This window comes from Camarhynchus parvulus, chromosome 9, assembly GCF_901933205.1.
Source record: "Camarhynchus parvulus chromosome 9, STF_HiC, whole genome shotgun sequence".
Taxonomy (NCBI): Eukaryota; Metazoa; Chordata; class Aves; order Passeriformes; family Thraupidae; genus Camarhynchus; species Camarhynchus parvulus.
The window spans coordinates 20,669,887-20,697,722 of record NC_044579.1 but is presented as its reverse complement, the minus strand read 5'-3'; the positions used below and the strand labels follow the sequence as shown (position 1 = coordinate 20,697,722).

Genomic DNA, 27,836 nt, shown 5'->3' with positions numbered 1-27,836 from the left:
ATGTGCTAAAGCTCTTTTGGTCAATGTTTTTTGCCATGGATTGTACTGTGAATTGTTCCCCTGGACAAGACAGATGTTTTTGGAAGAGAATGGTGAGCACAGTGATAGCTGGGGTAGCAGAAAACCTGAAGGAGGAGGAGAGATTGCTGAAAGGCAAAGAAAAGCAAAAATAACCATGCCTGGATATCAGCAGCCCAAGGGGTGGTTTCTAAGGCTCCCCAGCACAATTATTCCAGCTGTGACCTTCCCTGTGCACAGAGCCACCACTGTGGCACCTTTGGGGCCAGGAGCTTCTGTTGGCCCCATTTGGGCCCCCTTGTGCCCTTTGTGACCAGCCCCTCCTGGGGCTTGTCCTGCTGAGTGTTATATCTGGTGTGAAAGAAGTGGAGAAAGTTATGGAGGGTCAGGTAGATGTTCAGGGAAAATCTGCCAGGTAGAGGTGGAAAAGGAATTGGGTTAACATGGAGAGAGCTCTTTTTTCTGAGGACTTTGGTGATCCAGAGCAAATCCAGGGCAGGTCTGCTCCTGTCCTCTCCCTCTGCTCCCTCCGTGAACATGGATGCAGCAGGGCCACGACCACAGGGACAGCAGGGCAGGGCATGAATACATTAAACCCATAAAACCCCTGAGAAAACACCCCAAACCCACTGTTCCCTATCCAGAGCCCACTGCATTGAAAAAATTACAGGATTTTGAAGTAGCTCAGTGCTTGACATAAGTAACTGGACTTGTTAGGCCATGGGTTGAACTTGATGTGAAGCCTAAGGCTGTGCTGTGTCAGGCAGAGATGGATCAGAAGGAAACCAGGAGCTGACAATCTGATCAGTAATAATAGTAAAGATCATTAATAATAGTTAGAATAGGCAAAGCTGCAGTTAAAATATTACCTTAAAATGCTAGAGTGGTTGTGGTCTGAGTACTGTTACACAGTATGGGGTTCCATCACAGTGTGGACTAACAGAACCCATGGACCAAACCCTCACCAAAACCCACCTGAGGGGTGTGAAACAACCCAAACAGCAACACAGTGAAGGATGAGAAGGACCCCAGGCTCTTGGTGTGAGGGAGGGGGTATGAAACTTTTTAATTGCTAGGCATTTCATTGTTCATGGTCCCTCCTCTGAGCCACCAGCTTGGGCAGCTGAACACCAGGACTGATCTGTGCCAACAAACCCACGGGGGATGAGAACCTCAGGTAAAACCTGCTGTGCCTGCAGCCCCTGCCTGTGTCCCTGTGCCCATCAGGGAGATGTGGGCAGGGCTGGGCAGGTTCCATGGCACTGCAGGCAGAGCTCCTCGGCCGTGTAGCCCCTACCAACCCTCCTCCATCACCGGTGGAGCTGCAGAAGAATGTCCCCAACTGCCACCATTTTCCCTCTTTCCCAGCAGGGATGTGCTCAGCATGGCCAGGCTGTGACCTGCAGCCTCCCCAGGGCTTGCCTTGCTGCTGGGGGGGGAGACCGGGAATGCACCACAGTTGGAAAAGTGACCTTTATTTAAAAAATAAAAAGAGCAACAAACCCCAGATGTTCTTCAATAAACCCCTTGTGCTGTCTTGTCCCAACACGTGTGCGGTGTCCCTGCTGACCTGTGTGGGGACACCGGGCAGCCCCTCCGGGCTGGCAGCCACCTCCCCTGCTCCTGTCGCGGCCGGGAATGTCACACCGGAGCGGGACCATCGCCCGCAGCAGGCACTTCTCCGGGCCCGGGTGTTCCAGCCCCCTGTGCCTCCTGCTCCGGCGGGCCCGGGCTGCCCCTGCCCAGGGTGACAGGCTGGGGACCCCGGGAGATGCCGTGCCCAGGGCGGGGCTGGCCCGGAGCATCCCTCGCCGGGAGCACCTGGGCTGCGGGAGGAGTCGCTCCCGTGGGGAGTAAAACGAACCCAAACAAGATAAAGTAGTGGCAGTGGGTGATGGGGGTGCGAGTCAGTCCTCGGGGGCTACACCAGCCCCGCCGCCTTCTCCTGCACGTTGTACTCCTTGCTCCTCTTCACCTTCCAGCTGATGAGGGCCAGCAGCACGGTGCCCACCACCTTGTAGCCCACCTGCAGCCCCAGGTACCTGCCGGGAGAAGAGCAGGGACATGTCACCTCTGCAGCTGGCACTTGCAGCCGGCCCCAGGGAGGGGAGGGGCACACACAGGGTACCTGTTTCGCAGGAAATCGTTGTTGTAGTAGGCGCAGAAGCGGCCCGGGGCACACTGCTGCTGCTGCCAGTAGATGCAGGAGGAGTCGATGAGGGCTCCGAACATGGCTGGGGCCGGCAGCCAGGCTGGCGGGGAGAGAGGATGGAGTCAGTGCTGATCCCGAGGAGGCTCAGTGCCTCCTGCAGCTCCAGCAGCCCCCCAGCCTCATTCAGGGATGAACACTCACCCAGCAGTCTCATCAGCAAAAACTGGACTCCGATGGCAAACGACTTCTCGTCCTGGTTCACCACCCTGCAGGGGAGAAGCCACAGGAGGTCTGTTGTAGTGTGTTTTTATACTTTGTAATACATTGTAATAGTTTTGGTTTTGTATCCCCATATTTTTCCCAAATGGTTCATCCCAGATGATACCCCCCTCCCTTTATCTGTGTAATCCCTTTCCCTTGCTGAGATCATCCCCAAATCCCCACCCTGGCTCTCTGTCAATCACTCAGCATCCCATCCCCTCCATCTAGAGGCTTCGGTCCAGGATGTCGAGTGATTAGCCAGAGGCCAGGGGTCAGCCCCCCAAGCCGTGCCCCACATGCTGTCCTAAATGTCAATCCCCCAGTTCCCATCCCTCAGGGTCACTTATTGGTCAGTAAAATGTTATCTACTTTTGGTTTCCACCTCCCTTTAAATGTAACCTTGGCACATCTCCCGGGGCTCTCGGCAGGAGCCCCCTGAGGTGTAGGGGCTCCTTTGGGACTCCTAGAATAAAACCTTGAATTAACCCCTGCTAAGAGCCGGCCCTTTAACTTCTACCGATGTCTCTGGTGTCTCTCCTGCTGCAAAGGTGACCAGCCCAGCTGCCCTCAGCACCCTCGGGGCACGGGAGAGTGTCTCCCCACTGTCAGCCATGCTGGGGTTCCTGAGAGGCTCCCAGAGAGACAGAGGTCAGAGCTGCTGGCCCTGGATTTGGCCAAGACTTGGGCTGGCTGCACGTTTATGACATCCCATTGATCCCAACATGGGGAACCGTCATATTGGCTCCCCCCTGGGACTGAGGGCCCCGCACACCACTCACCGTAACACCATCATGTACAGGGGGTTGTGGGACAGGCAGGCCACCAGGGCAGCAAAGGAGATGAGGAGTATGGCAGGAAGGAGCATGTGGGAGCAGCTGACTGGACAAGAGCCCGTGTAGGTGGAGAACAGCTCATTCCCATTCAGGGAACAGTTGTGGTAGATCTGTTGGAAACGTTTGGAACAAAACAGATGTCAGACTCCCAGCGCCTGGAGCAGCCTTCTCGGGACAAATCATCCCATATCCCTATGCAGGACGCCCATGAGAGCACCAGCTCCAGTTTTAAGGCACAGCCATGGCATCCTGTAATGGGATTTACCACATCCCTGTTCCTCCAAGCAGGTTCCCAGGGCCATACAGCAATTCTCCAGGCCACCTTCCCAGGGCTCAACACACGGTGTGGGGAAGGTTCCACCCCCTTGTTGCATTTATTTGGGCTCCTGCAGCATCACTCCACTATTCCCAGCAAGGCTGCTTTGCTACCCACTTGCTTTACTCACCTTTTGCCTGGGGTTGGAGGGGTTGGTGGTGCTGTTGGTGCAGCCAGCAAAGCAGGGGGAGATGTATTCCGTGGTGTTTTTCCAGCACACGGGGTGGAAGATCTGCTTAGAGCACTGGCACCCAACCCGTGCCTTAACCTGCTGCTGGGAATTGGGTGTACTGCCAGAAAGGAGGGGGGAGAAATTGGTAAAAAGTTAAGAAATAGGACAGGAGGCATTAAAAAAAAAAAATCCCTTTTACTAGTTGAGCAGTTTTCCTGCTCCTGTTTGGGCTGGGACACTGCCAGCAGCAGCCTGGCCTTCTGCCAGCCCCTGATCCCTGCAGGTACCTCTGGAAGCGTGCAGTGAATGTCACAGGAATTATGTTATGTCTACAAACAAGTACTGACACGCTTCTTTTCTCTTATTTTTTTTTTTCTCAGCTGAAAATTAATCTCAGCCTGTAGAAATGGACCTGGGCTCCATCCAGAGCTGCACAAACAGATGTGTGAACAGCCACAGCTGGAAACACCACATGGACACAAACTGAAAGTGGGCACGTTCCCAAACAAGCCTAATGGCTGTGGAAGTGAAGAGGACAAACCCAAATCTGCCCTGTCTTCCCTCAGTCCCCCAAGGAGTGCATCTGCTGGAGTCTGAATCCTGCAGGAACGTGGCACTGGGGAGCTGCCCTTGGGCAGGGTGGGATGGGGCTGCTCCACCCCCTGTGGGAAGATGGCATCAGAAATCTCTTCCTTGCTGGCAGTGCGCTGGGAAATGAGCTCAATGCACTTGACATCAAGCCCTGGTCGTATACAAATGTCATTTTTATCTTAGGAAGTCATGTTAAGAGCCAAAAATATCCACTGAGATGAGGAGAAAGATGACGTCCAGCTGGAACACTGGGAGCGTGCAAAGTGATGTGGACACAATGTTACTAATTTTCCCCTAAAAATCCAGAGTGAAAAATTACACCCTGCTTGTTTGGCCCAGAAAATCATGGATAAACACCCTCCCAAGCTCTCTGGGCTGTGAAGCACCCAGATCTCCTCCATGCAGTGCAGATCAAGGAGCAAGAAGCATCATGGTGACGTCTTCTGCCTCCCCACCTGCATGTGTCCCTCCCCACAGATAAGAGCTGGAGAAACGAGGATCTGGGAGCAGCACCTGCATTACCTGGGGTGGTAGATGCCCTCGATGTGCCCTGTGGAGCAGCCCATGAAGAAGATGGGCAGGCAGATGAGGATGGAGAAGACGAGCACCACGACGGCGAAGCGCGGGATGGCGCGCAGGGAGAAGGAGAAGCGCTTCATGATGATCCCCCCCAGCAGCATCCCCAGCGCTGCTGCCGGCAGGTTCACAGCTCCTGCAGAGGGATGGAGCCTTCAGGGAGGCCCTGCCTGCCCAGAACCCCTCCATGGGCAGGGCACAGCTCTCAGGGCCCCACAGCAGTTGGGACAACCCACAGATCCAACTGTTGTCCAAGACAGGCAGCTGGGGAACTACAGGTCAGGAAAGTCACCAACTATCCCAAAGTGAACCCCTCATCCAAAAATGAGCTTTCACTCACTTCTTCTCCAGGATTTAAAAAGCCCGGAGAAAATGGGCAGTTGGCTCCCTGCTGATGGATATTTTTTGCCTCCATCCGTGCTCACCTATGAGGAAGTTGGCCTGGGAGGGGGAGGCACCATACTGCTTCTCCAGGAATTTGTTGAGGAAGGTGGCCAGACCCGCAATGACAGAGGAGAAGCTGCACTGAGCCAGCACCAGGAGGATGAAGAGGGGGTTGAGCAGCAGCTTGAGGAAAATCTTTGGGAATCCTGCAGGGAAAACGTCGGAAAAATGTCTTTTAACTATTTGTACTGGGAATAAACCCCCACCCTTAGCCTCTTCCCAGTAAGGATGTCTGTGGGGTGATGATGATCTGCTGGGGATGTCTGCAGGCATGGGAAAGCAGGAGGGGAAACACCCTAATGTGTCCCGGCAGCTGGCAGCACCATGGATGGGACACTGCGTCCTCTGGCCCCATCAACAGAGGCAGAGGGACCCTGGGAGCAACTCTGTTTATTTGGTCTCTTATGAGTTTTCTAATTAGCAGAGAGTGGTGGAGAGCCAGCATCCATTAAAGCCCAAAGAGGGGAGAAGGGGGCACTGACAGCTCCAGGATGTGACTGCAGTGGAGGAAGAGGCAAGGAGGGAGGGGGTTTCTCTGGGAAGAAATCCTCCTGGAGCTAAAGGAGTCATTAATCTGCTCCCTCAGCAGTGACATCCCTCTCAAGCCTGTTTGGCTCCACATAAACAGCATCAGCTGCAGTGGGGTTACCTTGCTGAGGAGCTGGTGGCGCCAGCAGCCCCATGCCCACTCCTGGAGCTGGGGTTACACCTCCCAGAGACCCTTTTCTGGCACACTCCTACCACTCTAAGGTCCTCAACGCAAAATTTGGAAACAACTGAGGCCCCACAAAGGGAGGCTGTGCCCACCTTCCCCTGGTCCTTAGGCTGGTGGTGCTGGAGCTGGTCCACACACGGTGCTGGGCTCCCAAGGACCCCAGCAAACCCCCTTGGTGTGAGCCTGCTGGACTGGGGGTCCCCACCCACCCCACATGGCCCAGCACAGCCCAGCATCCCCATCCACCCTCTCCTGGAGCCCCCAGGAGTTTACTTTTGATGAATTCCAGCAGGGAGGTGTCTTGGGCAGCCCCTGTCTCCATCTTCCTGAGCATGCCGGCCTCCGTGTTCCGCTCCTGCAGGGAGAGAGGAGCAGCCTGTGCTGACAGGGGCTGGCACTGTCCTGGCACAGGGGGGCTCAGCAGGGCCACGGTCTGTCCCAGGGGCCTTTGACCCCCAGCCAAGCCTGACAATTACAGCAAAACCCCATCCCATGTGCCCTGAGCATTTCTCCAGGCTGGCAGAGCTGGGAGTGTTCTCCTGGAGAAGGCTTTGGAGAGAGCCCCTTCCAGGGCCTAAAAGCGCTCCAAGGGACCTTGTGAAGGACTTGGGACAAGGGTCTGGAGTGCCAGCACAAAGGGGAAGGGCTTCACACTGCCATTAGGGTCAGATGGGATCTTGGGGAGAAATTCTTGTGGTGGGGAGGCTCTGGTGCAGGGTATCCAGAGAAACTGTGCCTGTCCCATCCCTGGAATGTCCAAGGCCAGGCTGGATGGGTCTTGGAGCAACCTGGGCTGTAGGAAGGTGTCCCTGCCCATGGCAGGATGAGCTTTAAGGTCCTTCCAATGCAAATCACTCCAGGATTCTGTGATTAAAGGGGTGAATTATCTCAAATATCACTGCAGCCCCTGAGCAGAGCAGCAACAGCTTGTTGTTGGGAGGTTTTAAGAACTTGGAAATCTTTCCTCCCCTGACAAAATACCTCCTTTTAATGCTGCAAAAAGTCTGAAAATGAAAGTTAGAGATAGTTCATCTCAATTCTGGGGAGTCCTTTAGCCATAACTGTGAAATATTTTGGGTTTGATTTTACCTTTAAAGAATAAATGAGTAAACAATTTCAAAACAGAACTAAAGTATTTTTGTAACAAAACCAGTGGGGTTTGGCTTTGAAAACACCAAAATTATACACGTTAATTATTTTCCACCTCTTAAAATTTGTTTTAATGGGAAAGGGTTGCTGGATTGCCTTCCTCCCTCCCACCCTCTCCTCTGGGGCCAGGTATTCCCTCCCTGAGCACATCCCTGGCTCCAGGACATCCCAGCCTCTGGAGATGAGGTCTCACCTCTCCTTTCAGCATGTACCGAGGGAAGAAGAAGTAAGGGATGGAGGTGAGCACCAGGCAGCCCGAGGAGATGAGCAGCCCCAGCCACCAGGCTCCGATCCAGCGCTGGTCGCTCGGCGTCAGCTCCACTGTCAGTGCGACACACAGGGACACGCTGTGAGAGCTCCAGGGGTGACAGGGACAGAGCTCCACGGGAATATGGGCTGGTGGAGCATGCAGAGTCCCTGTGGGCACCACCCAGGGGTCTCTCCACTGGCATGTAAGAGAAGTGGATGGAGGTGGGAGCTCCCACCAGTGCTGGCAGCAAGACCGGCCCTGGTTGTGTGACCTGTGTTTTCCCTGGTTAGGAAAACAAGCACTGCCACTCATCCCAACTGTACCAAGCCTCCCAGGTGAGTGCTGGATGGATTTGGTCAGCACGGAAGCACGCTGGTGGCACAGGTTCAGCTCTAACCCCTGAGCCAACCAGTGAGGCAGAGACTGTGGGGGCCTGACTCCATCCTCTGCCCGGACAACCCAGTGGGTTGGACCATGCTGCTGACAGGGATGCTGAGCCAAGACAGGGACTGGGAAAGGCTGTGCTGCTTTCCTGGAAAATGTTGTTCTCCCATTGTTCCAGGCTGGGTCACTTTCTGCTTGCAGGGACCGAGGGAAGGCCCTGTGCTGGCAGAAGCTCCCGGTTTCCGAGTGCATCAAACTCCGGGCGCCTTCTCCGGAAAAAGGAGGAGAAGGTGAGAGCCTCTCTGTCTCCAGCACACACATGCTTTGGCTGGGCCAAGGGATGCTCATGAGAGCTCTGACAGATTGCCTGGCTTGCCTTGGGGACACGGCTGCCCGGGGCTGGGATGGAACCACGGCCAGCTCCGTGCCAGGGTGTGACAGGAGAGGAGCCCACACCCCTCTGGAACAATCAGCCCACTTCCCCAAACAGGACCACTCCACTCTGGAGCCTGGACGTCATCATGGAGCGACCAGGCAGAGGCTGCTAAATCCGTCTGCCGCCGCGGGGAGTGGGCCAAGGCTGTTTGGCATTTCCTGCCCACGTTCATTTATTATTCTTATCAGGCACCAGACAAAAATGTCAGGCAGGCTCTGATCTCTCTAAGGAAACACAGGAAAAGCCATGTTAATGATGGAGCTGGGGTGAATTCTTTAGTGATTAAGTTACCAGAAATAATAAGCACATGCCATGGATAAAGCAAATTATCCCTGTGGTGGCGTCAGCTCAGCCCCTCTCTCTGCAGGTGCTGGGGAGGAGGATGAGTACACTCAAGTTCTCTGTGTATCCATAGGGCAGTGGTTGCTCTGTGGTTCTCTTCTCCATCCCTGGATTCCTCAGATTTCCCTGTTCCTCTCCACCACCACGCTGGGGTTGTGGGACACCTCCTCAGTGTGGTGGCAGTGGGCAGACCCCAGCCATGACCTCCAGTGCAGCACCATGAGCTGGGCATTGGAATGGCCCTGCCCTGAGCTCTGCTTCAGTGGTTGTGTCAGGACCACCTGTATCTGTCCTTAGGGGGTGACAGAGCGGAGTATGCTGGGGGTGCTTTTCCAGGTTGGCTCTTCCCAGGGTTTTATGGGTCACAGGACTGGTGGTTTCTGTCACCTTTCATCTCAGAGTGACCCTGTGGCCCACAGATTGTCTTTAGGAGCTGTGCTACCTGAGCAATACTCACCGGTGTCAACCCTCCCGATATCCACGAAGAGCCGCAGCACCACGGAGCCCAGCAGGTATCCAAAGGCAGGGCCAAACACAGCAATGGCAAAGAGGATGGCTGGGAAAGGGGAAGCAGAGAGAGCCCCTGTGAGCAGGGAATTGTAGCTTTCATGCAGATGTGGCTTCTGTCTTCCCAGGAGATGCAGGAATGGTGGCACAACACACAGAGGGGAGAAAGCACCCTTCATCATGCTTCAGATGGTGAGAAGGTCCCCACTGCCCCAACACTGAAGGTGATGTTTGTCTGACAGCACAGAGGGGGAAGGCAGCTGCCTGTGGACAAATTCCCTCTGCTCTGCTGCCATCAAGGCTTTGCTGACACAATACAAGTTGTCAGCTACACCATAAATATCCATGATATTCATGAGCCCCAGGGAGCAGCAGGGCACTGACATCCTGGGCTCACACAGGTGATTGAGACCTTCCTGTCCTCTAGGATGCCAAGAGAACAAACATGGATGTTCCTCAGATCCAAGGAAAAACATTTGGTTCAAATGTCAGGAGAGGTGAAAGATTCTGAGGGCAAAAAGGCCACCAGACCACCCTGGGTGTAGCTGAGCCCTCCCATTCCAAAACAGATAACCCATTAAGTCAGAACATTTTCTTTTGATTTGTTTGCAATGACAGGATCCAAGTTCCCTCCTTGAGAGAAACTCTTTACACAACTTTCCCAAGATGTTTAAAAGGAGGCAGTGAGCTTGAGCTGCATCAGACATAAAATGAAAAGGGCCTTGGGGAGATGGAATTTCTGCTGTATCGAGGCAACCCTGGGGCCATTCACCCTCACAGACATTCCCATAGCACCTGTATTATAAACAACACACCAGTCCCTCTTTCCTTCCTCTTTAGAACCTTTCAGGTTCCTTCAGTCCTCTTTCCTTCGTTTTCCTTGCAGATTTGGGAATTCTAAGGGATCAGTGGGACAATTCATTGAACAGTGATCCCTCACTGTAGGGGAAAGACTAGGATGCTGGATCTTGGAGCAACCTGGGGTAGTGGGAGGTGTCCCTGCCCATGGCAGGGGGTGGAACTGGATGAGCTTTCAGATCCCTTCCAACCCAAACCATCCTGGGATTCTGTGAAACAAAACAACGTACATAAATGTTCCCACTTACCAACGTAGAGTGGGGAATTGTTGGAGTCTGCAAAGTCATCCACGTAGGATATCCCAAAGGGCTGGATGGGCACGGTGCCGATCCCAGCCAGCAGCTGGGCAATGACCATCATGGCCCACACGCTGCTGGCCTCCTTCTCAGGGTCCTTGGTGCTGTTTGAGCACACAAATCTATTCTCTGCATAGCACAGCTCATCCTGCCCCTGGCTTTTGTTACCTGGAAGGGGAAAAAAATGAGCATTTCAACACTGAGTACATCCCCTACCTCCTCCCACATTAAATCCCCAAATTGCAGGAATCTCCCAAACTCACTGAGTAGGCATAAACTGCTGGATTTTGGATGGATTGCTCATTTTGTTCAGCAGTTCTCATCACCCTGCACTTCCTTTGGAGTACTATACTGAGGTCAGCAAACAAGCAGGCTGTGATTTTAATCACACCTGTAAAGAGTTCATGCCATGGGGTGAGGGTGCTCTGGGTTTAATGAGGGCAGAGCTAACCCTGTGGCTGGTTTTTGCTGCCTGTGGTCTCTGCTCCCTTGTGGTACCCAGGCAGGAGCAGGGAGTGATGCCCTCTGGGGCCAGCTGGCTGCCCTAAGCAGGACACCCTGCCCTGAATCCCTGCTGCCCCCATGGCTCAGGAGTGGCCCAGCTCCTTCCAGAACATGGCCCTTGCTTCTTCCTGCAGCCCAGACACTGGGGGTCTTCACCCTGCTCCAGACTGCCAAGGAAACTCCAACCAGGACTGAAGTGTCTTCAGGGGCTGTTCACAGACTGAATGTGTTCTTTTCCATCAGGCAGTCCTCATAATGTCCATATCTCTGCCCTGTCCATCTGTTTTTTCAGTCCATCCTCTAATCCTGTTCAGTTTAGCGAAGGTGTTCTGCAAGAATTGTGTTCTGTGCAGAACTTTTGGGTCATTTCCATTCTGTATGGAAAGGTGAGCTGTCATTGTTCACATGAGCTTGTTCCCAAAGCCTTCCCAGTGAAAGCAGCAGCCTTCCTTGGACTGGATCAGATCAGGATCCTGACCAGAGCAGGCCCTGGGGACAGGGGAGCTTTGCTGTATCACAGAATTCCAGAATGGTTTGGGTTGGAAGGGACCTTAAAGTTCATCCCATCTCATTGCACCCCCAGCCACGGGCAGGGACAGCTTCTGCTATCCCAGGTGGCTCCAAGCCCTGTCCAACCTGGCCTTGGACACTTCCAGGGATCCAGGGGCAGCCACAGCTGCTCTGGGCACCCTGGCCAGGGCCTCAGCACCCTCACAGAGAAGAATGTCTCTCTAATATTTAATCTAAACCTACTGTCTCAGAGAAACTGTGGCTGCCCCATCCCTGGAAGTGTTCAAAGACAGACTTGGAGCCACCTGGGACAGTGGAAGGTGTCCCTGCCCATGGCAGGGGGTGGAATGAGATGGGCTTTAAGGTCCCTTCAAACTCAAGGCATTCCATGATTCTGTAACAACAGCTGGAATAACATGTGCAGGAGAGGCAGAAGAAACCCCACACATAATTTGTGCATTCCGAAGGGTTTCCAGAGTTATAATGACATCAGGTTTAACCAGGAACTGCCCACCTTAAGCCTCTGTTTGAATCACGCGTGCCCTGGAAACTCCCCCTTGTTTTGGGGGGCAGTCACACACCACCCATCTGGAGCAGCTGGATGTGGGTTTGTGGGGCCCAGCTGGTGGCACTCACCCGTGCTGAGGGCAGTGTACTCGTAGGGGCCCGAGAGGAAGTGGGGCAGGGTGACCAGGAAGGCGCCCAGCGCCAGCAGCAGCCCCCCCAGGCCGATCACGCGCGGGCGGTGCACGCGGCTGCCGAAGTAGCTGACAAAGATGATGAGCACCACGTTGCCAATCTGGAAAAGGCACAGAGAACAGGGAGGAATGTGAGAATCCGCATAGAACCACAGAATGATGAGGTTGGGAGAGACCTCTAAGATCATCAAGTCCAACCTGTGCTCTAACACCACAACTATAGCACCAAGTGCCCTGTCCAGGCTTTTTGTAAACACATCCAGACATGGTGATTCTGCCACCTCCCTGGGAAGAGCATCCCAGCACTTTGCTATTCTGTCAGTGAAAGAGGACATCCAGGCCCTATGGCTGTGTCTGGGGGGGTGGACAGGGCTCTCATCAGGAGGTGTTTGGCCCTCACAGGAGCAGGAGCATCCCCTGGCCCTGTGTGTTCACAGCACGGCAGCGCTCCCTTCTCATCTCCAGCCACAGGGCCACCTCTGGGCATCCCTTGTTGGCATGAATGGCCTCCCTGTGATCTGGCTGGGGCTCTTTCAGCACCCACACCTGCCCCCCACCCCACAGGCATCCCAGAATCATTTAGATTGGAAAAACCCTCCAAGACCGTCAAGTCCAACTGCTCCCCCAGCACTGTCAAGGCCACCTGTGTCCCCAGGTGCCACATCCACACATCTGTTAAACCTCTCCAAGGATGGTGACTCCACCACCGCCCTGGGCAGCTGTGCCAGGGCTGGGCAGCCCTTTCTGGGAAGAAATTTTCTCTCATACACAAACTAAACTCCCTCTGACACAGCTGGAGGCCATTTCCTCTTGTCCTGTCCCTTGTTCCCTGGCAGAAGAGATTGACTGATGTGGCATAAACTGACAATTCCTCCAAAACCAGCAAGGAATGAAACATATTGCCTCCACTCCTGTGACTCAAACGGACATGAGCCCTGCTACAAAGTCCAGTTCACTGCAAATATTTATGACCCTGGGCATTTGCAACTGCAGACAACATCAACTAGAAAGCCATGAAACCACACAGCTTGCTCAGGCAAGTGGGTGAACACCACAGAATTCCCATTACATGGGCTTTAACAGGACAACCCAAACATCATTTTAACTTTGGCGTGTTGGAGCTGTCCCCGCTCATTGCAGGGGGTTGAGCAAGATGGCCTTTAAAGGTCAATTCCAACCCAAACCACTCTGTGATTCTATGTATGGCTAAGAAAACTTTGTATTTATGTTTGTGTGGGCTCCCTTGTTTGTCTCTTTGTGGGTTTTGTTCTTGGAATTGCTGTAGGCTCCAACGCACTAAGATTGTTGTCCTGGACCAGGCAGGGCACCTCACACAGTCACAGACAGCAGGAAGTCTCAGTGGGCCCTGAGACATCTTTTTAATCCCAAATGTCCATGCTGGTTGAGGAAAGACTGGGGCATCCACTTCCCCAGGGATCCAGGAAGATTCCCAGTGTCCAGTTTATTGATGGAGCATCCCCTGTGCTCACCAGGGAGCTCCTGAACAAGTGTGCTGCCACTTGGTGCCAGCAAAAAAATCTCTGCCAGCAGATCTTTTCCTGTCATTTCCCAGGCCTTGAAGAGCTGCTAGGAAGGACAGAATTCCTGGAAATGTGAACGAGGAAATTTATTCCAAGGGATTTCTTGATAAGAAAGTGTTTGTGAGAAAATCCTCAGGCAGCTCAGTGATATGCCTTAAACTGCCACAGGGCAGGGTTAGGTGGGATATTGGGAAGTAATTCTTCCCTGTGAGGGTGCTGAGGCCCTGGCACAGGGTGCCCAGAGAAGCTGTGGCTGCCCCTGAATCCCTGGAAGTGTCCAAGGCCAGGTTGGACAGGGCTTGGACAACCTGGGATAGTGCAAGGTGTCCCTGCCCTTGGCAGGGGGTGCAATGAGATGGGATGAACTTTAAGGTCCCTTTCAACCCAAACCATTCTGGAATTCCATCCAGTGTAAGTCTGCTCTTGTCCAAGGGCCACCCCCACAGGACCCCCTGTTCCCCCCAGACATGGCAGAGCAGAATGAGGTGTGCTGAGGAGTCCCAGAGCACAGCACAGCTGCTCTGCCAGCACAGGGAGCCTGAGGAAGCCCTGGCTGTGAACGGCCCTGACACCCTGTTTTGGGAAGGTGCCCCCCAGGTCCTGGCCGCCCTTTGGGTGCTCCTCTCCCTGTTACCTCGTGCAAGCTGGAGATGAAGCCTGAGGAGAGGCTGGAGAGCCCGAAGCGCTTCTCGATGGTGGTGAGGCTGCTCTTGAAGTTGGCGCTGTAGAGGAGCTGGGAGAGCTGGAGGAGCCCATGGCACAGCACAAACACCTGTGGGCAAACAAAGAGCGCCACCCCAGTGAGGACCCAGCTGGAATCACAGACTCAGTGAGCTTGGAAAAGACCTCCAAGGCCATCAGGTCCAACCTTTGTCCAGGTACTGCCATGCCCCTAAACCATATTGAGAAGTGCCTCATCTACTCACTGTTAGGACACTTCCAGGGATGGTGACCCCACCACTTCCCTGGGCAGCCTGCTCCAATGATTAACCACTCTTTCAGGGAAGAATTCTCCCTGATATTTGATGTGGGCCTCTCCATGCACCCTTTGAGGCCATATGAGACCACAGTGCCCTGCTGCTGGGTAACTGCTGGTGACCACATCTCCTGATGAGTGTATTCCAGCTGGCCTTGGCCAATGGCTGCACCTCTGGCATGGAGCATCCTGGGATTCACTCAGCTGGAAAGTCAATTAACTGAACCTGCTCCACGGGGTGGTGCTAGAAAAAGTTGAAAAAGGGCTTTAAAAGCCCCCGAGGGAGAGGATGAAATATGCACAGTGTGGTCTCACTGCTGGAAGATTCTAAAATATTATTCCAAACCCAGCATCTTCCCTTGAGCTGGGCCAGGAGCCAAGCTGAGCAGAGGCAGAGGAGGGAATACAGAGAGTTTGGGAGAAATCTGGCTGAAATAGCCTGGGTGGGCTGTGAGACAGAGCACTCTAAGCCAGGGATGCAAGAGGCAGCTCACAAGTGTCTTTTGATCTATATTTAGTCAGAACAGTTTTCCTTTATTTTTCTTGGAATGGAATGTATCCACGCGGTGCCAAAAGCATTTTAAAATCAATTTTAAAAAATCCCAACAAACAAATAAAAAAAAACCAAACGGGGGAAGGTCTTTTAATTTAGATTCACAGGAAATCAAATATTTGCTGAATAGCGGAAGAGTGTCCCTCAATGATAACGTCGGGAAGTGCAAGATGATGGATGGGGGATCAAAGGTACTGCAGGGCTGACAAATTCCTGATGTTCTTGGCCAGGAGAGCAGCAATACATCTTATGAGTAATTTATCTGGAAGGGCGGTAGCACCCAGTAGTCCTGACCCATTAAATGATAAAAAAAATAATATCAAAAAAGACCAGCTTGGAGGATACAAATTCCAAAAGTGGGTGGAGTTTTGTTTAGGGAGCAGAGGATGATGCATGGCCAGACCCAGCAATTGTAGGAGAATTAGGAGGGTAGAAGATGGGCAAGAAAATGGTTTCTTGGGAGTCTTCTCCTGTGAAGGAAGAGAGATCCAGCCAAAAGATGTGGCTGGGAATCTAAAAGCATAAGGGATGGGACAGACAGAAAATAGAAGAGGATGGAGATGAAGAAGGAGGAGAAAATGGAGCCCTGGCAGTGTGAGGACAGGCTTGGAAAAACCTGGAGACCATGGGGAAGATGAAGGAGAAAGGCAAACACCCAAAAATGAGGGAAGAAGGATCACAAGCTGCCATCATGGAGTCCCCAGCCACATCTGGGAGGGGTGAGAGCAGACAGGCTGGCATCAGGCTGGCATCAGGCTGGCATCAGGCTGGCATCAGGCTGGCATTGCCATTGCAATAACCAGGAGAGGACAAAGTCCCAAGCCGGGACTTTGCCCTGACAAAAAGCTGCAGAACAGGAATTTGGGGTGTAACGTGGGAAATCCTCCCAGACAGGGCCAAAGTGGAAGTGAAATATCTGCCAGTAAACTCTTGAAGCTGAATGACCTCTCTCCATCCTCCCACTATCAGCTCCCACACTCGAAATCCCATCCCAGGACAAAATCCTGTGGGTGGAAGGATCCACCACTTCCTTCCCCAGGCCTGACTTGGAATCATCATGGGTTGATCTGGAGCAGAGGGGTGAGGATGGCAACTGGAGAGGGGGTCTTGTTGCCAGAGAACATTGATTTTTGTCTGAGTGGCTCTGGGCAGACTCTAGAGAAGGCACTGGAGCAAGGAAGTGCTGGTTGAACTGGGAGCCTCAGAGCAGCTGGACACAGAGCTCTCCTGGAGCCAGGCGCCAGCCAGGGAAGCAAAGCTGTTTACCAACAGGGAGGGAAGAGGGTGGATCACCAAGGCTGAATTTAGCACAGCAAATGTCAGCCTGACCCCAGGGCAGACGGGGACACGGAGTGTCGAGGACAGAGGGGATGCTGGCATGGAGGGGAGATGAGGAGGAAAGGCAGGCTGGCTCCCCAGAATGCTGGGGCTGGCAGGAGATGGGCTGGAGGCATGGAAGGACCATGGGAACCATGGCAGGAGAGGAGAGGGAGAAGCCATGGGTGGAGAGGGCAGGGAGGAAAAGGCAGAGCTGCCAGGAGATGCCCTGAGATGTGTTAATGCCTTGGTGATAACCTGGGATGGCCAAAACGGAGCTCTGGGTCCAGAGATGCCTGGGAACAAGCTGGGGCTGCCTGCCAGGAGGGAAGATGAGGTGGGAGAAATGCAGCTGGAGAGCACCAGCAAAGGGAGAGGAAAGCCTTGGGGTGTGACTGCTTCGCCCTGCCCGTGGGTCCTTCTGATGCAGCTCCTGCCTGCAGGATTAACCGGAAAGGCGGCGAGGCCTGGATCCTCCAGGGATGTGATCCCACCCTGAGACCACACAGCAGCCTCAGCCCTCAGATGTGCAGAGCCCTGGGAATGGGAGGGGAAGGGCAGGGGTGATTTTTTTCCTTGGGAAGAGCCTGCCACCCAAAACAGCCAGAGAAAGGCAAAACAACCTTTGCTCCAGGACTTGTGTAGGGGGAGCGTGGCTTTTCCAGACACACTCCAAATGTCTGGAGGTGAGATGAGGATTCTGATGAATTCCCATCCATTCAGCAAACTCAGTTTTAATTATAATAAAGACATCCTAAACCTTGAGGGCTCTGAGTGCAAACAACTGAGAGAGGGCCCTACTTGGAGGGCTCCCCAAAAGGAGACCATGCACCCCCTGAGGCTGGTGGACATGAGGAGCGCTGCTCTCCTGTGTCCCCTCACAGGTCTCTCCCACCCCTGTCTCTCTTCCCACGCGTTCCCATCCCCACATGCTCATGCTGACCACCCACAACCTGCCGGTGCACGGAAACCAGCCCCGGCCCGGCCCTTCCAGCTGCGCCAGATGTGCTGTGCTGCCCCACGCTCCCGCCCAGCAGCCCCAGGAGGGGAGGGAGCTGCCCTAATCCATCTTCCCTGATGACAAGAAGGGGCTCTTCAGGAAGAGCCGAGCTCGCTTGCAGGGAGGTTTGGCTGACGCAAAGCCGACGCGAGGGCGAAGGCGCGGTGGGAGGCTGAGGAGCCGCGGGCACTCCCGAGTGCTGACCCTCCGGAGCAGAGGCTCCCACGGGAGCCTGGAGTATTTTTGGAGCTGCAGGCAAGGAGTGCAGACAGGCAGGGAGCAGCACAGGAAGGCCAAAGGCGTGCGCCCACGTGGACCTCCCCAAAATCCCCTCGTAATCGTCCCCGCGCTTCTTTCGGAGCGATTCTGACTCCAGGCTGTTTGTACAAGGCACTTGACTCCTTTCCAAAAGGAGCTGCAGCTAGAAGGGAAGCAAACTCCTGGGGGAGACAGGCTGCTGCCCCCACGCAGCTCGTGGGGACCAGCGCCTCCCAGGGCAGTGCTTTTTCCAAAGGAAGAGAAACCCACCCCATGGCAGAGAAGGGGGAGGACTGGTCCTTCCATGAGAGCTGGCAAGGATTCAGTCAATCCCAGCCTAGACTTCCATCTGAGATGTGCCCAACAAATACTCAGGTTTCACTTCATAGGAGTGAACCATCTCCAGGAGTCAGGATAAGGCTCTTCCAGGCAGGAACCTAACTCTGCTCTGCAGGGACCACAGGTTTGGGAGGATCCTGCTACATGTGGCATGGCCATTGCTCCAGCTGGAGGAGTGAGTTAAGGGTTAATTCCTTGCTGTGCTTCCACAGTTCCTGTTCAAATTCATCCCTCACCTCATTTTTCAGTGTCTTCCCCTTGGCAACCCTGGCTGGAGATAAAGAGGGTGGAAAAGACTCCAAGCTGCCTACCCCTGGAGTCTCCCTCCACTTCAATCTCCTGAGCTTGCAAGAGAAAGAAAAGGAAAAGGAGGGGGAACTGTAGGAATTAATAAAAATATCCCCAACATTTTAATAGGGAGAAGACAGAGTGTTTATTTTAGAGTAGTAAGATAACTCTTCCTGCACTGGGAGATCCTCCTGCAGTAGGACAGCTGAGGTCACTCAGTCCAAAAGAAATATATCAGCTGGATATGGAAAGTGTAGGGTTAGGGTTAAATAGAGTGGGGAACACATCCCTCCTTGGCATCACTTTCCTATGGGCAGCTGCCTGGATTTGTTGATCGAAAAGTACCATGAAGGATGAAAAAAAGCAGAGCATTTCCACAAAGGGCACCAAACACCCTGCACAGAGCCCATTCTTTAGCACAGAACCTCTGAGCCTGGCCTGATGGCAGAAGCTGGCTTCTAAGTGGGATTTCTACCGCAAATAATAAAACAATATAAAAATTAACCTGATCAGGATTGCCTAAAGCACTCTGGAATGATGTTTTACACGCCCAGCTGTCACATGCAAGGACAATATTTGCTCTTTTTTGCAACAGACACACGCATGGGATTTCCTGGCACTGTATCCCTTCACAAGGCCCAGGTGAGCCCAGCTTTGCCCAGAATGGAGGTTTTGGGCTGCAGAGGATTGCTGAGGCAGACCCTCAGTGTGGGATGCTTCCCAAGAAAATACCACCCTTGAAATAGGACACAATAGGGCACCCCTCAGCCTTTCCTCCCTCTGGCAGGGTGGGTGGTTGGCGTTCCTTCATTCTTTCCTGAAGGTCTCTTTTCATTCTGGGGCATCAGGATCCGCTGAGGGTTTCCTTGAGGGCAGGTCCAGGCTGGCAGTGCTGTGCCTGACCCAGAAGTGTGTGCAAACACTCCTGCCCGCCTGTGCCTCGTGCTCCCTATCAGCGTCACTCCTCTCCCGTCCTGCTCCCATAATCTTATCTACACTGACCACTCCTTGCTTGTGTTTGGGCACCCAACCACCTCGCCCCTCATAAAATTACCTTGTCTCAGGTCTCCTAGACCTTGATCCCACTAAACTTTCCAACCCATCTTTTTCCTTATCCCACTGCTGGCGTTGCTGGTGGAGACCGGGTGGTTCTTCCCTTCTGGAGCCTGATCCCACCAAAAGCAGATGTGACCCCAGTGCTGGACAATCCAAACCCAACCTGTGCTGCCTGGTGCCAGCCCCATCACCACAAATGCTGGAAGACCCACATCCTTCTTCTCCTGTCACTAAGGACCCTCCTTGTGTCTTTGCCACAAACACTCATCCAGCCTGCACAGTGCTCAGGATTGCAATATTGCTTTGATTTTCCTGCTTAAATCAGTGGCTCTAATCAGCCATGACTTTCTCCTTTCCGTGTTCCCCTCTCCAAACCTACAGCCACGCTGCCTCCAGATCTGTGGCTTGATAAATCCCCTGTTCTGGCTAAACAAAGCAATTAATAACCTTTTCCAACAGGATATGAGAGCACAACTGGTACATCTCCAGGCTTCTAGAATACACTCCTCAGCAAATTCCTTTAGTCCCTTGGAAGGAAGGGACAAAAAACGTGTCCTGCTGCCGTTGGGACCTCAGACCGCAGGGCCAGGCTCCGTTTCCTCTGCAGGAGACTTCCAGCCTCCCCAGGGAGGTGAGAGCTCCCTGCTCCTGGTCCCTGCTCCCAACACCTTCACCCCAGGATGCTTTCAAGCCTTATCACACTCTGAGGGCCCACAGTCTCCTCCTGACCTTGCTGTCCCCCCTCCTACCCTGTTCCATTCCCTCCCTCTCCTTGCCCCAGTACAACACCCAATCTAAACCTCTCCTAAGGCTTTTAAATCTCTCTCTGGATCACCTCCGGCTGACATAAGCGAGAATAATTCTCTGTTGTCCTCCTGTTTCCTTTTCCATGCCAGGCAGTCTGCAGGCATGGAAAAAAAGCCTCCCCCTGCCTGCACTCACAACACTTTCACACTGCTCCTCAGTGCTCTCCAGCTTCCAGCTGAAACCAGTCCAGCTCCTCTAAATCAAAAGATATTTATAAAGCTCTCCTCCTTGTCATCTTTCTGGGGATCCCAAAATCAATTAAAATAGTTCAAAACCACGAATGAGACAGTAAAGGCGAAGAAGCCAAAATATCTGAGCCTCTGTAAACAGAGAATTCCTGTGAAATAATCCTTCTCCAGTGGTTGTCTGGGAGCAGAAAATGGACATAGAATCATAGCCTCATAGAGGCTGGAAAAGATCTCCAAGATCATCAAGCCCAAGATGAGCTTAAATCACATGGCTGGGGCTCTGGACTGGGGGACACTGGTGGGGTCCCTGGCCATGGGTGGGTATCAGAAGCACCAACCACCTTCTCCACCTTTCAAACCCGTTTCAATCCTTTAGGCCGTGAGGTTCTCTGTGTCCCCAGTGCCACCGGGTGCTGGCATCCAGCTGAAGGTTGGGCTCATGCTGCATTTGCTGAGCAGCACAGCTGCAAGTCCCCAAACCCCAGTCAGCACAACGCTGGCAGCTCTGGTGAATGTCCAAGCAGAGGGATTGGAGAAATCATGGAATGTTTTGGGAGGGAAGGGAGCTTGAAGCCCATCCTATTCCATCCTGCCATGGGCAGGGGCACCTTCCACTATCCCAGTTTGCTCCAAGCCCTGTCCAGCCTGGCCTTGGACACTGCCAGGGATGGAGCAGCCACAGCTGCTCTGGGCACCCTGTGCCAGACCCTCAGCACCCTCCCAGGGAAGAATTTCTCCCCAGTATCCCCTCTGAATGTCCCATCATCACCCCATCCCCACCAGTGCTGTGGGGGTACCGGGATGCTCCAGGTTTCTGGTGAGCTCAGAGCTCAGCAAAACCTCCCAGCGCCAGCACCTGCCGGAGTTTTGTGCTCTGCTGTGTCTCCTGAGGGGGATGAGGGTGGGAGCAGTGGGCAGAGGGCTCGGCAGCCCTGCACTCAGCCCGAAGGCAGAGCAGGGCTGGCTCCAGCCCGGAGGCACGGCCGGGGCAGGCGGAGCCCGGCGGTGTCAGCAGGGACCGAGCCCGCTCCGTGTCACTGCCCCGGGCACTGCCGACCCACGTGTGCCCGGCAGTGACTCCGCAGCACCACACGGACCTGTCACAGAGGGCATGGCAGCAGCTGGAACCGCACCTCTCCAACCCACGGCCACATCCGCAGGGAACTGCTTCCTGAAGTGCAGCTGCGCTGCTCCTGCAACCCCAGGACTCCAACCCCATCCCATGGAATCCCCCAAACTTCCCCTTTCCACCAGGACTTCTCCCTCCCTGGTGCCCATCCCCGGCACCGTGGTGTTCCCACACCTCCAAATGTCACTGGCAATGGGTCCAGTTCTGGGTTCAGTTTTTTTGGAAAACACCCAGAGAGAGATGGGGTCTGGTGCAGGGCGTAGTTGTCCCTGTTACAGGCATCATGGAGGGGAAAGATGATGGAAAAATAATTTGTTATTTCAGCCCCAGCCCTGCAAAAGACACCCTGGGTATGATCCCATCACATGGGCTTTGGGGGATTAAATATGAGCTTAGTGATTAACTCTTCCAAGGCTTGATAGTGTCCTTCCAAGCCTGTTAAAAGTAGGGAATTTTGTTGTGTTGGAAATACTGTCCCCATCAGAAACTGCCATTGCCTGTGTGAGGATGTTGTGTCTGACGGCTCTGGGGAGGGTGATGCCTGAAGCTTTGCATAAAATTTGAGACTGGATGAGGCTTTGTTATAATCCATCATTCATAGCACCGCTGGCTTCTTGTACAAATAACAGCTACAAACCCTTTCTAAGCCAGATGTTGGCCACAGCTTGCCCTCTGATGACCATTCACTCCAAAACTCCCCAAAACTGGAAATTCCCCACAGTGGAAATTCCACTGTGACACTTTGACACGCTACTCATTTTTGGGGGCTGAGGAGACTGACACTGCACCCAAGCTAATCCTTTCTGACCCTGAAGCAGTTCTTTTGTTAATGTGTATGTGTTTAATGTAAATGTCACAGGACAGGAAGAGTGAATAGGTCAGGAAAGGGTGGGGGATCTTGTTGCCTGTCAGTTTATACATTTTCTCTTAAAAGCACGAATATTTCTCTGAGGGATGGGTGTCCTGACTGCCCACCATCCCAGATGGAGCACACCATCCCTCTGATGCCAGTGAGATTATTTGGGTAGAGCTCAAACTGTTCCTTCATGTGCTTTCACGGTGCCACTGCCAGACTGCTGACTCTTTAAACCAGAAACAATTCTAAGCTAGAAGTGTTGAAGCAAAAACTTTAAAAAGCAGTTTCAAAGCTTTTCTTCAGGCAATGGTTTTGCTGCCACTAGCAAAGTGACACTCCCAAATCATCTGCCCTTGGCCAGATGCCCCTAGAAGGTCCCATCCAAGTGCCCTGGAGCATGTGGGGTGCTGAGCACCCAGCCTGACCCTGGGGCACCCACACCCTGCAGCTGCCTGTGGGGTGTACAGATGGAGCAGCAGTTATTTGTTGGGGCTTTTGTTTTCTTTATCCGAAAGTCTGACATCCTGCAAGAGGGTTTGGCAATGTTTTTTCACTCCAGGCTGTTTTTGCTTGCTGCCATTTGCCAGAAAAGAGCAAGAACTGCAAGAAGGGCTCTGGTTTTGGGTGATTTTACTCACCCCAACTCAGGGTCATTACTGCAGCAGCCTGGAGGTGGCTGGGGGCAAATATTGCACCTCCAGCAGAGCAGAGGACAGGTCAGCGGTCCCCTCCAGAGGAACATCAGTGTAGCCCAGAAATCACCCAGCATAATCTCAAGCTCTTTCTCCTGGAGCCCACAGCCAATAAGTGCCATCAAGTCACCTGCTGGAATAGCCCAAGCCTGGGCAGTGGGGATCTTCAGGGGTATGGGACTGGGAGGCACTACCTGGGATCGTGCCACCAGCCCGTGGTACCTCCAGCATTCCCACAGAGCCCCAGCACAGCCCAGGGAGCAGCACCATCCTCCATGCAGGGCGAGGGAAGCAAACAAACCCCAAACCCATCCCGAGCACGGCACCTTCTCCACGGCCACACAGCCTGAAAACCCAGGGCTGGGAAGAGCTGGCACAGCACAGACCAGGAACAGAGGTGGGAAAGCACAGCCCGGCCCGGGCAGCCCCGGCATGGAGGGTCCTGCCCGCCGGTGCCCCGGGCACATCCCCGGGCACATCCCCCGGCACATCCCCGGGCACATCCCCGGGCACATCCCCCGGGCACATCCCCCCGGCACATCCCCCGGGCACATCCCCCGGCACATCCCCCGGGCACACCCCCGGCACACCCCCCACACCCCCGCACCCCCGGCACATCCCCGGAACATCCCCGCACCCCCCACATCCCCACACCCCGGGCACACCCCCGGGCACATCCCCGGGCACATCCCCCGGCACATCCCGGCACATCCCCGGCACATCCCCCGGGCACATCCCCCGGGCACATCCCCCGGCACATCCCCCGGGCACATCCCCCGGGCACATCCCCGGCACATCCCCCGGCACATCCCCCGGGCACATCCCCGGGCACATCCCCCGGGCACATCCCCCGGGCACATCCCCCCGGGCACATCCCCCGGGCACATCCCCGGGCACATCCCCCGGGCACATCCCCCGGGCACATCCCCCGGCACATCCCCGGGCACATCCGCACATCCCCACATCCCCGGGCATCCCGGGCACATCCCCGGGCACATCCCCGGGCACATCCCCCGGGCACATCCCCGGGCACATCCCCCGGGCACATCCCCGGGCACATCCCCGGCATCCCCGGCATCCCCCGGCACATCCCCGGCACATCCCCGGCACATCCCCCGGGCACATCCCCCGGGCACATCCCCGGCACATCCCCCGGGCACATCCCCCGGGCACATCCCCGGGCACATCCCCGGGCACATCCCCGGCACATCCCCCCGGGCACATCCCCGCACATCCCGGGCACTCCCCGCACATCCCCGGCATCCCCACCCCACCCCGGGCACATCCCCGGACATCCCCGGCACACATCCCCCGGGCACATCCCCGGCACATCCCCGGGCACATCCCCGGGCACATCCCCGGCACATCCCCGGGCACATCCCCGGGCACATCCCCGGCACATCCCCGGGCACATCCCCGGCACATCCCCGGCACATCCCCCGGGCACACCCCGGCACATCCCCGGCACTCCCCCGGCACACCCCGGGCACTCCCCGGCACACCCGGCACACCCCGGCACATCCCCGGCACATCCCCGGCACATCCCCCGCACATCCCCGGGCACATCCCCGGGCACATCCCCCGGCACATCCCCGGCACATCCCCGGCACATCCCCGGCACATCCCCCGGCACATCCCCCGGCACATCCCCCGGCACATCCCCCGGCACATCCCCGGCACATCCCCGGGCATCCCCGGGCACCCCGGCACATCCCCCGGGCACATCCCCGGGCACATCCCCCGGGCACATCCCCCGGGCACATCCCCGGGCACATCCCCCGGGCACATCCCCGGCACATCCCCGGCACATCCCCGGCACATCCCCCGGGCACATCCCGGGCACATCCCCGGCACATCCCCGGCACATCCCCGGGCACATCCCCGGCACATCCCCGGCACATCCCCGGGCACATCCCCTGGCAGCGGCCGTTCCCAAAACCCGCCCCGGCTGCTCCCGGTGCCCGTGTGAGGAGGTGCTGCCGAGGGAGGATGGAAATCCCCCCTTCCAGGGACATCCCGGGGACAGAAACCAGCACGGGCAGCAGCCTCGGGGCGCGTCCAAAAACGGGGCAAAGAGCGGGAGCGGGGGAAAGCCAGGTGAGGGGTGGTGTAAAGGCAGCAGGATGGGAAAGGTGACACAGGCAGGGGTGAGCGGTGTGCTGTCACACCAGCAGCGAGCTCAGGAGCCTGGAGCTCAGGCAGGGGTCGGCTCTCAGGTGAGGAACTGCGCAGCCAGCACCGGAAAACCCACCGAGCTTTTGTTTCTATCACTCAAAAGGTCTGCTCTCGCAAGTTTTTAAAGCAAGCCCGTGTTATTCTAAGGCAGTGCTTTCCTCTCGCACCAGGATGTGGTTAATCATTCCCCAAGCAGCAGCACACCGTGTACGAGAGCCGTGGGGAAGCTCACGGAGAGCCGCTCCATGGGGTGAAACACCCACGTGCCGAGCAGGGCATCACTCCGAACCCGCAGAGCCCCCCGTGCTCCCCAGGACTGCCCCAGGAGCTGATGTTCAAACTCTGCATCGCCAAACACCCTTGGTTTCACGGGGATGCGTGGCGTGGGCTGGGGACAGGGCAGGACCCCCCCTCCCTCCCCGCCAGCATCCCTGCCCCATCCTTACTTTGATATTGCAGAAAAAACTCCTGGAGCAGGTGCCGGAGCTCTTGGGGATGTCAACCGGGGATTTGCCAACTTCGGGGCGGACTCCCATGGCGAGGGCTTCCCGGCGAGCCCGGGATTTGGGGCTGCTCTCCGGCCCGGCCCGGCCCGCCGCCCGCTCGGGCTGTGTGCGCCGAAATCCCTCCGAGGCTGCGAGTGAGCCCGGCGGCGGCAGCGCCAAGTTCTTATAAATCGGCTCTGGGGAGCGATGATGAAACGCTTTCTCCTCCCTCTTTCGCTTTGTGCGCCGAGGGAACTTTAAAGCCGCAGGAAGCCAAGGCAGCGCAGGTGGGGACACTCCGGAGCGCGGGATGTGACAATGCTCTGCCCACCCCGGGGACACCCAGCGCCCCGAGCCGCCCCTGTGCCCCTGTGCCAGCCTGCAGGACCCGGCTGGACAAGGAGACGGCAAGGAAAACCACTGGGATTTTAATGCAAAGGAGCGAGAGGAAGGGGAGGCACCTTTCAGCAACTGAGATTTGGCTCCCAGGTGGTGGGAGGGGGAAACTGGGTGGTCAGATGGAGAAATCCTTCCCTGGGCCGTGAGGTTTTGGAGGGACAAAAAAAACCCTTCAGTGTTTGTTTTTATAGAGAAAGCTGCATTCGTGAAGCTCCCGAGCGCTGTTTTTTTTCACCAACACCTCTCGCGGCTTTGTTTATGCAAAGCGCTGATTTATTTTGCAAGCTCCTCTCAGGGGGAAACGCGTCAGAAGGAGAAGGGCAGGTTGATCCAGCCGGGGGAGAAACCAGCTTCAGGTGTCTGTCCTCATTATCGCCTCCCTCTGTAAAGCAGGTGGGGAGGGCAGGGGGACCCGAGGCAAAGAGCAGAGCGCACCCCGGGCTGTCCTGGGCTGGATAAATCAATCGCAGCTCCGGGATGGTTTCCCTGGGGGGCTGGCGGGTTTCTGGGTGCGGTGCCAAGGACCGAGCCCCGCTCGGGGGCTGCCCCGGCCCCGTCCGTGGGCGCTCACCACGAGAGGGTGCCTGGAGCCCGCGGGAAGCGCATCCCGGGCGCTGCCGCGCTCCCTGCCCACCCTCGGGATGCGGCCTGCCCGGGGCAGGGTGACAATCAGCGCTGTTGGGATAAAAAGGGTTCATTTGGGTTCTTATTTGGGCTGCCAGCTTCCTAGTTTCTAAACCTGTCCCAGGATGGGTGGGTATCACCGGCTTTGGGGTGCCAAAAGAAGCACCTTTGTTTTCCAGCTTTCTTTTTCCACTCCCCAAATTTGCCAGATCTGTGGTGAGAAGAGACCCTTTATTCCCCGTCAGAGTTAGCCAAGGCCTTTTACCCAGCATTCTGTGGCAAGACGTGGAAGTTTCAGCCTCACCAAGAGAAAAGCTCAAGCAACCCAACATCCCTGCTCCTCTCCCATCCTCCCCGGGAGCCCAGCGTGCTACTGACCTAATTTTTGATGCAGCGCCTGACCCGCTCCCTACTCAGTTTATTTTGCAGCAGCTGTGAGGCTCACTCTGTCATAACAACCCCTCACAGAGCAGCTGTTCTGGCCACTGACTCCAGCTTTTCCCTACAAATTTGTCTCCATACAGCAAAACATAGTGGGGAAGATGCCTGACCAGTCTGAGCCCGGCCTGGCAGCAGGGAAACAGCCCTGCCATGGCAGGGGTTGGACACCCTGTGAGGGGGGATGGTGACCCCCACAAGGGGAATTGGGACCCTCTGCATCTACCTCTGGGGGCTGGATGTTGCTGCCCCACTGGAATTGTTTAGATTGGAAAAGCCCTCCAAGACCATGGAGTCCAACTGCTGCCCCAGCACTGCCAAGTCCAGGACTAACCCACGTCACCAAGTGCCACATCCACGCCTCTGTAAATCCCTTCAGGAATGGGGACTCCACCACTGCCCTGAGCAGCTCCTTCCAATGCCTGACCACCCCTTCTGGGAAGGAATTTTCCTGATATCCAATCCCTTGGTGCAGCTTGAGGCCGTTCCCTCTCATCCTGTCCCTGTTCCCCGGGAGCACAGCCCGACCACCCCGGGCTGTCCCCTCCTGTCAGGAGCTGTGCAGAGCCACAAGGTCCCTCCTGAGCCTCCTTTTCTCCAGGCTGAGCCCCTTTCCAGCTCCCTCAGCCTCTCCTGGTGCTCCAGGTCCTTCATGGATGCAGGTCCTTGGTGGGAACGGACCACACAATCCCTCAGACCTGCT

At 55.5% G+C, this 27,836-nt stretch overlaps 1 protein-coding gene across 1 annotated transcript; it reads right to left on the bottom strand.

The window, feature by feature from the left end:
* Positions 1-1,482: 1,482 nt before the first annotated feature.
* Positions 1,483-25,811, bottom strand: SLCO2A1 (solute carrier organic anion transporter family member 2A1). Its single transcript, XM_030954385.1, has 14 exons — positions 25,634-25,811; positions 14,188-14,325; positions 11,951-12,113; positions 10,253-10,468; positions 9,097-9,195; positions 7,421-7,548; positions 6,352-6,433; positions 5,345-5,509; positions 4,866-5,055; positions 3,711-3,870; positions 3,211-3,374; positions 2,372-2,436; positions 2,147-2,270; positions 1,483-2,060 (listed from the first exon to the last, which is right to left on the bottom strand). Exons 1-14 carry the CDS (start codon positions 25,721-25,723, stop codon positions 1,940-1,942), a joined length of 1,905 nt encoding a protein of 634 aa, XP_030810245.1. The 5' UTR covers positions 25,724-25,811; the 3' UTR covers positions 1,483-1,939.
* Positions 25,812-27,836: the final 2,025 nt, after the last annotated feature.

Bases quoted from the DNA above. Each gene is read 5' to 3' on its own strand.
- SLCO2A1 (XM_030954385.1), bottom strand. From the start codon at position 25,723: ATGGGAGTCCGCCCCGAAGTTGGCAAATCCCCGGTTGACATCCCCAAG. The intron at 5,510-6,351 runs GTAAACTCCTGG...TTTTCCCTGCAG, and splicing joins CCTGCTGGAATTCATCAAAA to GATTCCCAAAGATTTTCCTC. The intron at 2,437-3,210 runs GTGAGTGGTGTG...TCTCCCCTGCAG, and splicing joins CTGTACATGATGGTGTTACG to GGTGGTGAACCAGGACGAGA.